We start from the raw sequence: 12,961 nt of genomic DNA on the forward strand, positions 1-12,961 counted from the left end.
GCATTGTAATAGTTGTGAGGGACCTCGGTGCCAGGAGCGCCCTCTATGCGAAATGGACAACGAATCGTTTTTCTGTTACTTGGCTGCCGCCGAATGTACCTTCACCGTGATCCTGTGAAGATGGTTATCACCAGCCGCTTTCAGAACACAGTACGATTACACATGTGGTTTCGTAGGGTTGGGTCAAAATCGTCGAAATATTTCCAGTCGTCTCGTTAACCTTGTACTGGCGGTCTTGCATCTAATCTCCTCCAGTGACATATCGAGAACTCACCTTATCTGAAGTCGCATAGGCACCATCTCGAGTAAGGTAAGATGGGGTAGGTATCCGTACCTACCTTTGCTACGGTAAGAAAAGGTACCGGATTAACGGGTCTTGCAAGTTACGGGTGGCAGGTGCAAGAGATGCAGGGTCCTGTACTCCGTAAGGATCCAGGCACGCCAGGGTGCAAGGATGACGATAAGAGGGTCTTATCAATAGACCATGTGATTGGCCGAGGGGGAAAAGACGGTAAGTCGGCGGTAGCCTGGAAGCCCCAAACCTTCACTTCAGGTTCCCGCCCCGGTCTATGGGTGCCCGCCGCTTGCCCTGTTCAGGTACAAACACAGCACTGTAACAACGGCGCTTCCACCTGAAGGGAACCCAAAACTGGTGACATCGAAACGGACCTGAGCTGATGCCCTGACGTTTTCTCTTTCCTCGACCCTTTTGTTCTTCTGGAATGTCACCAGTAGGCTTGAGCTTACTTCAGGTGCTCGGGGCATTTTGAAGGCCAATCGTTGAAGCCTGCACTTCATTGCCCTCTTTTGGTGTGCTTGTTGCATGAGCGAAACGTGCGTCTCAGCCTTTCTTACCTCTCTTCAACGTCAACCGACGGACCGACCTCACCTTCTGAGATACCCGTCATCGCCACCACTTGCTGCCTACTTACGTACCGACCCAACGACCTCACCTCTCCCACCTCCCACCTCGCCTCCCACCTCGCCCCTACATAATTCCTCCTGTCACGCCACACTCTCTACCTTTCGATTCCTCGGATTCTTAAGTTTTCTGCGCTTTTTGTCTGTTCACCCCTCTTAAGCCCCGACGAACACACAAAGTACTCGACGTACTCGACAATGATCGCATCCGCGCCGTGAGAATCCCGACCAGCACCTTACGATGGACTATTCGCGGCTGAAAGCTGCCGCTTTGCAAGGCGGCGAGGAGGAGGAAGCCGTCACCGTCGACACCAGAGCCTTGATCGACAAGGTTCTTGCCAGATACTCGGGCGAATGGACCACGTTGCGGGAGCTGATTCAGAATGCCGCCGACGCCCAAGCAACAACCGTCAAGGTCAAGTGGGAAACGCTGCCCTCGACTTCAGTTCCGCTCCCTGCCACCACAAACCGATCCGAACTTCTGAAGCATGTTATCGCGAACCACACACTGCGTCGACTCGTCGTGGCGAACGATGGCCAACCCTTTACCAAGACCGACTGGGGAAGATTAAAGAGGATCGCCGAGGGAAACCCCGATGAAACAAAGATTGGTGCCTTTGGTGTCGGCTTCTACAGCGTCTTTGCCGACTGCGAAGAGCCCTTTGTGAGCTCTGGCAATGAGGCCATGGCATTCTACTGGAAAGGGAATGCACTCTTCACCAAGAAGTCCACTCTCCCCGAAGAACAGAGCAGCGGCGACACCACCTTTGTCCTCGACTACCGGAATAGCACCACTCCTCTACCGAACCTATTGTCTGTCAGTCAGTTTCTCGCAACCAGTTTGACATTTGTCGCCCTGCAGCATGTCGAGTTCTGGATCGACGACTACAAGATCTTAGATCTTCACAAGAAGACCTCGCCCAGTCTCGACGTACCCATTCCGAGAGATATTGAGACGCGGACGCGAGAGGGTCTGATGCAAGTCAAATCAGTGGAACGAACCAGCACTCAGATCGATGCCGCCGTTATGAGTGCCGCTGGCTGGAAGCCAAAGGCTGCGGCGGCAGCCAAGTCAGCCGACACATATGGTGCTGGATCCGAAGTGCCTTCACTAAGGAGCTTCTTCTCGAGGTTGACTTCCTCGGCATCGCAGGTCACTGTAAAGGGGAGACAGCAGAGAGAAGAGGCAGCTGCTCAGGAGGAGATTAGTGAGGACGCGACCAAACTCTCTACTTCAACCATCTTCTTGCGAGTGACAACCGCCTGGGTCAAGACCAGCGTATCAACTTCGTTCGCAACGGAATTGGAGCGCGCAACAAAGAAACCACCACCAAAGACCACGAAGCTAGCCATTCTCACCTCGTCCTATGATGAGACCATGGCTTCAGAGAGTTCACGCTCCGCCACCATCTCAAAGTCTGTGGACGTGTTTGCTTCAGTTTTGCCCAGCAAGAAGCCCGGGGGCCGCATCTTTATCGGGTTTCCCACAACGCAGACAACCGGTGCCGGCATGCATATCTCGGCGCAATCAGTCATTCCTACGGTTGAGCGTGAGGCTATTGACCTGAATGCACGATGGGTGAGGACATGGAACATCGAGATGCTCCGGGCGGCCGGTATCATGACAAGACTTGCTTTCATTAACGAGATGAGCGACCTCGACTCCAAAGTCAAGAATATGGTTGGAGCTGCGACAAAAATTGGCGCAGAAGATCTCGCCAAGCTTTTACCTGAAGCACTGCACATCCTGAAGACATTCACTTTCGCTGATTCTACACCAAGCGGTCAAGTGTCCCAGATTCTCGAGGAAGCGTTCTGGACAGCCTTCAAGAAGGCTTCGATTGAAATCTTTTCCTCCAGAGGTGTTTTGTCCAGCACGAAGGTCCGACTTGGCTCTGACGAGCTCAGCAAGTTCGTCGATACCATCCCTGTCGTACCTCGAGAGCTCATGGAGAATGCTTTCGTTAGGAAGCTGATGGACTTTGGGCTCATCAGCCCAATCACTGTTGATGACGTACGGACAGAGCTGGAAACCAAGGCAATGAACAAAGAGCAGCTCATCAATTTCATTGCCTGGGCCGGCAAAAAGGCACTTAGCGGAGAACTGGATCCTCCCAGCAAAGCTCGCCTTCTGGATGTAGCGGTTGCCACGGTCACTGAAGATGGCAGCGACCAAGGCGATATCATTGCTCTTGGTTCCATTACCAACTATCAGTTGCCGAACAAGATTCCAGCGAATCTTCCAATTCCTCCGCGCACTATACCTATGGCTTACACCAACCATTGTTCTGCTGCTGAGCTGCAAGCGCTTGGCTGGGAGCCCCTGGAGGTCGTGCCATGGCTGCGTTTTCTGCTAGAGTTGGGGTCAAGCAGGTCTGACGAGTCAAATCTGAAAAAATCCCCAAAGTTTGCCGTTCAGGTTCTTACGGTACTCTCCAAGAACTGGGACAACATCAGCCAAAGTTCCAAGTCAGTGATCATCACTCTGCTTCAGGCTCATACAGTTATGCCGACAAAGACGGGCATGAAGAAGCCAACCGACTCATTCTTCCCCACTGTCAAGCTTTTTGATGATCTGCCCATCATCCAAGGCTGTCAAGGCCTGAAAGACAAGTTTCTTTCGGCAATTGGAGTGCGCAAGACGGTCGACCTTGACACCATCTTTTCGAGATTACTGAGCCCCTCGGCTGAGGGTGCGCAGAGGTGGAGTCACATGGAGCTCATCAAATATCTCGCCTCAGTCAAGGATGACATTCCCGCCGCCGACATGACGAAGCTTAAGGATACTCGTTTCTGTCCGGCAGAAGATGGAGCGAAAGGAATGGAGCCGACCAAGGGCACAACTGAGCTGTACAAGGTCTCGGAGCTTTTCGAGCCAAAGGATACACTTAGAACTCTTCGGCTGCCTGTGTTACAGTGGCCTGGCCCGCCCGGAAGCTATAGAGCCAACAGCCCCGAGGGCCGATTCCTGGCCATCCTAGGCCTGCGACCATACCCTTCTGTGATTGAAATGGTCAACATGATGGCTTCTACGGATGCTGAGCTCAGAACGTCCGCTATGACCTATTTCATTGCAAACCATCACCTCAACGGTTATGGAGCCTTCAATCTCGCCGATAGTCGCAAGGCTTTCTTGCCCATTCAGAAGGGCAGCAAGTTGGTCACGCCTTCGGCTTGCTTCACCAACGAGCGTGCCGCAATCCTGGGTTTCGACATCTTGAAGAAAGATCTTCACGTGCATGCCAACAAGTTTGGGGTGGTTAGAGACCCGCCTATTACGGAGTGTGTGTCTCGTCTGCTGGCCAAGCCACCTCAGGATCAACAAATGGCCATCACTCTCTTTGAGTATTTCGCCCTTCGTAACAGCGATCTTGGAGAAGGCAGCTTATCCAAGCTGCGTGATGCACCCATTGTCCCCGTTACACGACAGGCTCGCGATCCAGGCGAGAAGAGTGGCTCGTATGTCACCCACCTCAGTCCCAAGCGATGCTACCTGGGCACTTCGGCGACATACGGTAACATTTTCGATTTTGTCGACTTCGGGACGAATGCGAACACATTCCTCTACAAGTGTGGAGCAAAGGAGGAACCAAGCAAGCCAGAGATAGCAAATTTAGCTTGCACCGAACCTGCACGACTTCTCAGCATTCTTCAGAGCCCGGATAAGTACCTCGCTCTTCTGAAGTCTTTAGCAGAGAACATGCCGACGTTGAAGAGAGACAAAGAGCTTATTCGCAAGATGAAAAGTTCTCCCTTCCTACTCGCAGCCAAGGAGATCCCATCGCCGCCATCCAAGGAAAAGCTTATTGAAGTGGACGACGACGATGCTCCTATCAAGCAGTACCAGCTGGCCACTGCGAATCGAATCGTCATCTTGGACGACATCATCAGCTACCGCTTGTTCAAGGACTACCTGATCACTGCGCCCGAAGAGGAAGTGCTGGAGGAATTCTATCATCAGCTTGGCGCTCAGACGTTGAGCTCGCTCGTGGAAGAGGAAGTAAGAATTGGCCCTCACGCGGATAAGCAGGACCGAGCAGCTGCTCTTCGGAAACATGTACTGGAGCGGTCCAAAATCTTCCTTCACGAGTATGCAAACTATCGACGGGACTACATCAAACATGATGCCAAGTGGTTGGAGAAGAGCCTGCGTGTTGAACTCGTTCGGTCGGTCGCACTTCGTCGTTCACTGAGGGGCCACAGCCAATCTCACACTGAAAAGAGATCCGCCGCCAGCGCCCAGTCGGGCTCAAGTTGGATTCTTTACGTCGCAGCTGAGGAGAAGCCTGACATGTATCAGGTTGGTCAGGCTATCTGCCAGCTTCTCCTATCACGGCCAAACCAGCAGGCCTATCTATTTTTCGAGCCTTTCCTTAACCTCGACCTCTACGCCTTGAGAGCCAGAGGATACAATGTCGATCGAATTCTTCGTGCCAAGCAGGCCGAGGCAAGAGTTGCCGAGGAGGAGCGTCGCAAGGCACTGGAGGCTGAACAGAAGCGGATACAAGAGAAAGAGAAAGAATGGAGCCAGCAAGCAAAGGCTGCTGAGGCTGCTCGACAAACCGCAAAGACACCAGATCCGGTTATGCCGGGCTCTTTCGGGAACGACAGCCCCGAAGAGGTTCATCGATCACCCCCTCCACAGCAGTCGCGGAAGAGCAAGGGGCTCTTCTCGAACCTGACTCGTCGGTTTGGCTTCGATGCTAACGAGAACGATGAAGCGCAGGACCAGCTTCAAAAGTTCATGGACAATCCTCCTGAAAGTCGGCCGCAGTCACAAAGCATCACGAACCAACCTAGCAGCAACACAGAGAAGAAACCCGATGATGGCCGTGTGACCAATCCAGCGACCGTGGGGCAGAACTTGCTCAACGCCATCAACTCTACCAGGGCTCATGACTCCAACAGCGTGTTCTCGCCACCGAGCGTCAACGAGGTGAAGGAACAGGCCACTTACTGTGACAGCACGCCCGCGCAGAATATCGTTTTCGCGGCGGAGGCATCGAACAGTATGAAAGTCTTTGTCTCCAAGAACCTGTCCATGGATTCGGCTCAATTTCTCTCGAGGAACCACGGCCCCATCAACGCATTTGCTGGTCTTCTTAGTGAGGTCGGCGGCGTTTACTCTCTTTCACCACGCGTTCTTCACATCTTTTACGACGAGTCAGGCTCAACGATTGCTTTTAATAGCAACGGCAGTGTCTTCTGCAATTTGCGCTTCTTCTTGCAGCTCCATGCGGAGAAGATCCTCAAGACCCAGAGTGGCGAAGCAAAGGCCGAGGCGGCTGTGTGGTGGTGGGTGGTGTTGGCTCACGAGCTTGCGCACAACCTGGTCCAACCTCATAATTCGGACCACAGCTACTATACGTTAGTGATTCCTTGCCCCGAGGATCTCCAAACTTGAGCTAACATATCACAGTGAGTCATTTATTCAGCAGTACTTCGCCAAGATGGTGGTCAAGACGGCGCAGTGGACTCAGCAGACTGCCGTCGCCCGCCCTGCCCTCCCCGCTGCACCCTCGCAGTCTCAACCGCAGATCCAGCCGCCCCCGTCGTACAATGAGAGCAACAGACAGGCGCCAGGCAACTCCCAATACACTTTGTTTGACTAGAAGTCGTTTAGACGGCACAAGGCGCGGGGAACAGCCCGGCATCGCCTTGGTCATTGACTACTTCCCAGACGTATATCTCTCCTCTCTCGTGCGCTTTATGGCGTAATCGTTTGTATCATGTCAGTTATAGCATTACTGGAGTTTTTGGTAGCACTAGAGGGAATCGATTGGTACATACCGTGCATACATTAGAACATGGATTTATCTCCCCATTCCATTGGCTGGCGGAAGGCAGCCTCGTTTATCATGCGTCCCCCTCACGTGTTGGTGCGGCCCAGTTGGGACCGTCTTGTTAATTGGTAGCCAAAAAGAGGAAGCCCTGGGTTGCTCTTTACTATTCCCCTCAACTTGTCAACTTGTGTCACGGTACCCGAAGTGTTCAAGTCGACTTACCTTCTGAGTTCGTCGCCGAATCGATCTAGGTGAGAATTCAACGTTTTGCCGTGTATTTTTACATCTTTATGGATCAACGTACTGCATTACTGACTGTACAAGCAAAGCCAGTCCTAGTCAACACCATCTGGTTTTAGACCCGGACTTGCGAAGCAGGACAGGTTCTAGGTTCTCTGAGACGAAGAAATCATGAGGCTCATCAATGTTAATACTCTCCAGTTGGAGGAATTCTTTGATGACGAGATACCTCTTTATACAATTCTCTCTCATACTTGGGGAAAAGATGAAGTCACGTTTCAAGATCTCTGCTGGCTCCACGAATATGAGAAACATATCGAAGCCTTTGCTTCTGTCGAAGCCCTGATGGCGTCGGCCACGATGAACTCGGCCAAAAAAGCCAAAGATTTACGACAACGGTCCGGATTCCACAAGATTGTCCAGAGCGCACACCTTACAAAAGAACATTTGTTACAATATGTCTGGGTCGACACATGCTGTATAGACAAGAGCAGCAGTGCTGAACTTTCCGAAGCCATCAACTCCATGTTTCGATGGTACCAAGAGGCGCGGATCTGTTTTGTGTTTCTGTCAGATTTCCAGCCATCAGATGTCACGAAACCCTCCGTAAGCTTCGCACAGTGCAGATGGTTTACTAGGGGGTGGACACTGCAAGAGCTCTTAGCCCCAAGACACATGTACTTCTATAACCAGGAGTGGAAGCTCGTGGGAGATAAAGACTCCTTGCGATATGAGATGTCAGAAATCACTGGCATACCGGAGGCTATTTTGGCACATAATCATCCGTTCCAAGATGTCTGCCTGGCACAGAGAATGTCGTGGGCAAGTAGAAGACAGACTTCACGTAAAGAAGATATGGCTTACTGTCTCCTTGGTCTTTTCGACATCAATATGCCCCTTCTTTACGGAGAGGGCGACATGGCGTTCGTACGTCTGCAACTGGAGATCATCAAGGAAACAACTGACCAAAGTCTACTGGCCTCCTGGGGTCTCGGAAACTCTCTCCATACCCGAGGACATTTCTTTGCAACATCACCGGCTGCAATGACGAGAGCCGCTTCATTTTATACTGACAATATCACAGAACGGTCCTCTTCGGAGTTTCGGATGACCAACAGGGGCTTCCGAATCAATCTATCTCTTCTCCTGCTGTCTGAGTTTGAGAGCGGATCGCACAACGCGCCCAACTGCTACTACGCGCTGTTGAATGTTTTTAACGATCAAGATCGCAGGATCTGTCTTCCGCTGTTTTCGAACAACTCTCCTTCGGGCGACGAGTATGTCAGGTCTCCCTCTGGGCCAGTGGCGCTCTCCGAAAGTAGCCTCAATAGCCTGGGAGAGGCTAACTATGAGGAGCTGGTCATCGTGCGAGAGCCTTCATGGGAGCGATCACTGGCCGCAGGCGCCTGGCAAATATCTATCACGAACCCTCCTACGAGATCCCTCCTAGGCGCCCCTCCGATAAACATTGTCGAAACGTTTCCTCCGATGATGTCTTCGAAGCATGAAAAGGGTACATTTACCACTGTCATCACCATGCCACCGCCTGCCAACGTCCCAGGAAGCCCCCATGATAAGCCTTGGCAGTTCTTCTTGCGTTGCACCTATCCAAGTTGCGGCGATCCGTTCCCAGTCGGCGAACGAGATTTTGCTTTGGTCTTTGAACTACCTTCGAGCCAAGGGGCCCCTCGGGGACCACTACAACCGTACGTGATCGATTGGGAAAAGCTCCCTCTCGCGCTACGGAAGGATGATGAGGGCATAAGCCAGGAAGGTCCGTACTCGTCTTTGGCCGAAGCCATCCTCTCTGGCGCCCGCTTCTACGGTCTGGAATACGCTGAAAAGCGAGCCTGGTCCAAAGAGGGCGAGTTCATCGCAGATCGCCGGCCTCTTAGAGCGGCGGCACATTCAAGGCCACATGGTTTGATGTGGTATGATATAATAACGACTGAGTGGCTTCGTCCCAACGGAGACCGACACTTATATGGAAGGACTTTGTCAAGGGCATTTACGTCATAGGTGCAATCACACTGGGGTGGACTCTATAGATCAAGAATAATAGAACTCGGAACAATGGAACGATCGAGGTCTAGGGGTCCGTTGAGCAGCTTCTACTGCAGAGATAAAGAGTGATGATAATACTTGGACTGCAGGGAACTTAGTCCAGCTTATCAGCTAGATCTCTTCTCAATGAGCTTCCCTCTCTCTGCCTTACCTTTCCAGCTTTCCAAGAACGGCGGTCGCAAAGAGACGAGACAAACAGGGACACGAAGGAGACCTGGTGGGACAAGCATGTTGATGGTTTTCGGAACAGCAGTGCGGGTTAGTTAGGCTTTTGGTTTTCTGCCAGTGAGTGGCGGTTGCTGGTGCACTGACCACCACTCTGTTTTAGCAGCTAGCAGCCAAAATATTTTTTCTTCTCGCCCATTCCCGTACAATTCACTTTTCACCTTTCCAACAATTGTTCCTTTCCCCTTTCTCTTCTTTTCTTCGCCTTGTTCGAGTTACGAATATTCTTTATTATTCACCCTCCTAGACCCTTAGTGAAACCAAGTGAACGCTGCTCCCAACGGAATACCAGCATCTGCAAACCGCTCTGCTACACCCGCTCACTCTCAGCCTTTTGGTCCTACCTTACGGTTAGTTGGCCGGGACGCTCTCAATCGAGCCTAGCTCTACCTACCCCTCAGGACCCTCCTACATAAGGCGTGCTTATGCCTCGGACCTGCAGGAACAAACAACGCTCCTCTTCCATTGCGGCGGTGGTGTAAGGGTAACATATAAGCTTCCCATTTCTTCCATTGGCGTTTGCTTATGCATCGAGTTCGAGTCTCGGTCGCCGCATTTTCGTTTTGCTCGATTTTGCAAACACACATGCGCTGTAGTCGGGCTGCTTTTTATCTTTTTGTAGTCTACCTCATGTTGAGGTAGTATGAAGTGGTATAGGCGACTTTAATAACTCGACGATAATTCCTATCCGGGTTGACTAGGTAGACAGTGCATGTGCCGTTTTGTAATTATGGGTGTTGAGATGCCTTTTATGAACTTGAAAATGCCTGCGAAGGAGACAATGTCTCTTATGTGAACTTGCAGATAGCAAGATCTCCAATATTCCTCAAGCCCAACTCACTGCCAGCAAGACCGGTCAAGCCATGAACCGGGTGACTAAAAGGAACAAGAGACACTAAAACCACTCATACGCACAACTATTGCTCGCAGTAAAGAGAATAAGAGCATTGAGTAAAGTAAGCGGGTTAGCAGGCAAGTGGGCAACAAAATCGTTCGCTACCCTACGAACCCTAGCTCTTTGCTACTACTCTTGATTCTATGCTTTTAGAGAGTATTTGCTAGTGGACATATGAAAGATAGGAGCAATAGCAGAAATATAGATGAGAAAAATAAGAAAGTCAAGAACGAGAAAGCTAAGAATGATAAATAGGTCGTAAGTATTGTAATCTTTTGTCGCCCGGTATTCTACTCGGTCACCCACTTGGCGGGCCAGTGTTATATGATGTGAAGGGGTATCCCAACCTCGCCCGACCATCCCGAAGATCAGGCAACGGACCTCCGGTGTCTGGGGCCCCACTCCGGTACCGACCGCAACCGGGTATTCGTAACGTGTCGGCGTATCCACGCGCTTCAGAAACTTCTCTGAGCTAGTTGCTCTTTGTCAGCTTCAGATTTTAGATTCGGGAATGTCTCATTTGTTTCTTTCTTCAAATTGAGTTTAAAGTACGTCTGCGCCTCCGTCCCGTTAATGTCATACATGGCGAGACATCCGTATCCGGCTTACCCGCCAAGGGCTCTCTTCATCTCATCCATTGAAGGTTAATGCCATGCATATAAAGACACCTGTAGAGTCAATAGAGCAAGTCTCTCGATTTTGAGCAGTGAGTAGATGTGAGGGCCATGTGTTAACTTGTAAAGGCGGTTTCTGTCTTCCCTATGAAGACTCATCACTCCGCCGGCCTATTCACGCTCACTCAATGTAGCTAGCCGATGACAATATCTATGAGCAGACATGGCCTCAGAGAATCCAGTATTTTTGGACACGTATGAATTGAGCTCCAGGAGGCCAGCCTGACAGCAACCTAGCGCAGTGCAGGAACGCAAGGACACCCGCCGCAGCACGTATTCGAGAACATCGAACCGGACGTGCAACCACATCCCACGAAGACAAAAGGGTCAGAGCTCAAAGGCGCGAAAGAGCGAGGGCATCTCCTTTCCGTGGGCGGTTCGAACACGAATGGCAACCGGCTCACCTTCAGACGAGCCTGGAACGGAATAGCGTCACAGCGGCATATGCTTTCGAAGCTTGCGGTCCGGAACGTAAAGCGACACAGCTCTCATCCTTGCTCTCATAGTAGATAGCTCAGCTACAGGAGCTCATAAGAAGGAGCTTGCGCCCAGTTTAAACTTCCATTGAGGGATCTGGTTTTGTTTCTCAAGAAGATATACAAGATCACTACTAAGTACAAATCATGGCACCAACAATCAAGAACGTCGCCCTCGCCGGCGTAAGTATCTCCTCATCTCCCACAATGAATAGTCACTGACACAGTCCAGGCCGGCGGCAACCTAGGCCCTTCCCTCCTGAAGGCCCTCATGGACTCCAACAAATTCACCATCACAATCCTCACCCGCAAAACCGGCTCCCAAAAGTTCCCCGCGGGCGTCACAGTCAAGGAAGTAGACTACGAGTCGCTCGACTCCCTGACCCAGGCCATCAAGGGCCAAGACGCCCTCATCAACTCGACGAACAGCTTCGACCCCAAAGTAGCAACCCGCGTCGTCGACGCCGCCGTCGCCGCGGGCGTCTACCGCTACATCCCGCCCGACTTCGGCCTGGACCCCGCGCGCGCCCACGTGCCGAACCTGCCCATCTTCGGCATCAAGGCCCTGACGCACGGCCACATGCAGCAAAAGGCCCAGGAGAACGAAGGCAAGTTCACCTACACCATCGTCACCAACGGACCTTTCCTCGACTGGGGCATCCGGTCCAGCTTCATGGGCGTCGACGTCAAGAACAAGAAGCTCTCGCTCTTCAACGACGGCGAGAACGTCATTCCCTACACGATGCTCGCCGACGTAGGCAAGGCTGTCGTGGGGACCTTGTTGCACCCGGAGGAGACGGCCAACAGAGTCGCGTACATTCAGTCCGCCGTCAAGTCGCAGAAGCAGATGGGCGCCCTCGCTCAGGAGGCCGTGAGCGGTTCGTGGGAGACGACCACCGTCGACGTTGACGCCATCTACGCGAGCTGTATGGAGTCTATCAAGAAGGGTATCATGACGCCCGATGTGATGTACCCACAGCTCTTATATGCGTGCGCCAAAAAGGAGTTTGCCCAGCCTTGGGCAAAGAGCGACAATTCGCTGTTTGGCATTAAGGAAATGAGCGACGATGAACTGAAGGCGCTATACAAGCAAATTGCTTCCGAGTAAGAAGATGCAGTAGCCTGGATATCTAGCGAGATTAGCAAACTACTCAACGTAATGCGATCCCAAGACTTTGCGCTCCCACCATATTCACAGTGCGCCCATGTACATGGCAAGTGATGTTGTATCAGCATTGAATTCTATCTCCTTCATACACAGTACATACGAGAGTTGTTCATCACGGAGGCCATTCATAATGCGCAGCCTCAAGTAGATGCTCTCGTGGGTTGTGGCATCAGCCACTCCGCTTCGGGTATGCCGTTCCAAGCCTCCCAAAAATGCATCCAAGCCGACCAATACACCACCATATTGGCCCTGAATCTTGTGCTCGGGCTGAGCGTAATATACACAGGTCTTTCTATCCGGCCAAGTAGAGAAGTCGAGGTTCAACGAACATGAGCGTGACGGGCGGACCAAAAGGTAGAAGACCTCCAGAGGGGGGTTTGGGAGTATCCGATACTCTGGTTTGTCGGGTCCGTGCTGTCGAGGCGTGAAGTCGTTTGTACTAAGACAGCAGTATAAGAATGAGAACTTGCGAAAGAAAATCAAGTTCGTCGACATCGTTTCTTGTCCTCGCCGGG

The 12,961-nt window shown here is 51.8% G+C and overlaps 5 protein-coding genes and 1 non-coding gene across 6 annotated transcripts; 4 read left to right on the forward strand and 2 right to left on the reverse strand.

Annotated features, from left to right (window-relative positions):
• Window positions 1–1,162: 1,162 nt before the first annotated feature.
• CLUP02_08053 (uncharacterized protein) lies at window positions 1,163–6,533 on the forward strand (the record flags this gene model as incomplete). Its single annotated transcript, XM_049287044.1, has 2 exons — window positions 1,163–6,288; window positions 6,341–6,533. 2 exons carry the CDS (start codon window positions 1,163–1,165, stop codon window positions 6,531–6,533), a joined length of 5,319 nt encoding a protein of 1,772 aa, XP_049144187.1.
• Window positions 6,534–7,835: 1,302 nt separating this feature from the next.
• CLUP02_08054 (uncharacterized protein) lies at window positions 7,836–8,963 on the forward strand (the record flags this gene model as incomplete). The annotated part of the gene is made up of 2 exons (XM_049287045.1): window positions 7,836–7,914; window positions 8,029–8,963. 2 exons carry the CDS (start codon window positions 7,836–7,838, stop codon window positions 8,961–8,963), a joined length of 1,014 nt encoding a protein of 337 aa, XP_049144188.1.
• A 737-nt stretch (window positions 8,964–9,700) lies between these two features.
• On the forward strand, window positions 9,701–9,788 carry CLUP02_tRNA117. The gene has a single exon. It is a non-coding gene; the product is annotated as a tRNA-Gly (tRNA).
• Window positions 9,789–10,021: 233 nt separating this feature from the next.
• CLUP02_08055 (uncharacterized protein) lies at window positions 10,022–10,901 on the reverse strand (the record flags this gene model as incomplete). The annotated part of the gene is made up of 3 exons (XM_049287046.1): window positions 10,022–10,109; window positions 10,431–10,600; window positions 10,797–10,901. 3 exons carry the CDS (start codon window positions 10,899–10,901, stop codon window positions 10,022–10,024), a joined length of 363 nt encoding a protein of 120 aa, XP_049144189.1.
• Window positions 10,902–11,425: 524 nt separating this feature from the next.
• Window positions 11,426–12,386, forward strand: CLUP02_08056 (isoflavone reductase; the record flags this gene model as incomplete). The annotated part of the gene is made up of 2 exons (XM_049287047.1): window positions 11,426–11,461; window positions 11,511–12,386. 2 exons carry the CDS (start codon window positions 11,426–11,428, stop codon window positions 12,384–12,386), a joined length of 912 nt encoding a protein of 303 aa, XP_049144190.1.
• Window positions 12,387–12,470: 84 nt separating this feature from the next.
• CLUP02_08057 (uncharacterized protein) lies at window positions 12,471–12,941 on the reverse strand (the record flags this gene model as incomplete). The annotated part of the gene is made up of 1 exon (XM_049287048.1): window positions 12,471–12,941. The coding sequence occupies one exon, from the start codon at window positions 12,939–12,941 to the stop codon at window positions 12,471–12,473; it is 471 nt and encodes a 156-aa protein (XP_049144191.1).
• Between the last annotated feature and the right edge of the window lie 20 nt (window positions 12,942–12,961).

This window comes from Colletotrichum lupini, chromosome 4 (genome assembly GCF_023278565.1).
Source record: "Colletotrichum lupini chromosome 4, complete sequence".
NCBI classification, from domain to species: domain Eukaryota; kingdom Fungi; phylum Ascomycota; class Sordariomycetes; order Glomerellales; family Glomerellaceae; genus Colletotrichum; species Colletotrichum lupini.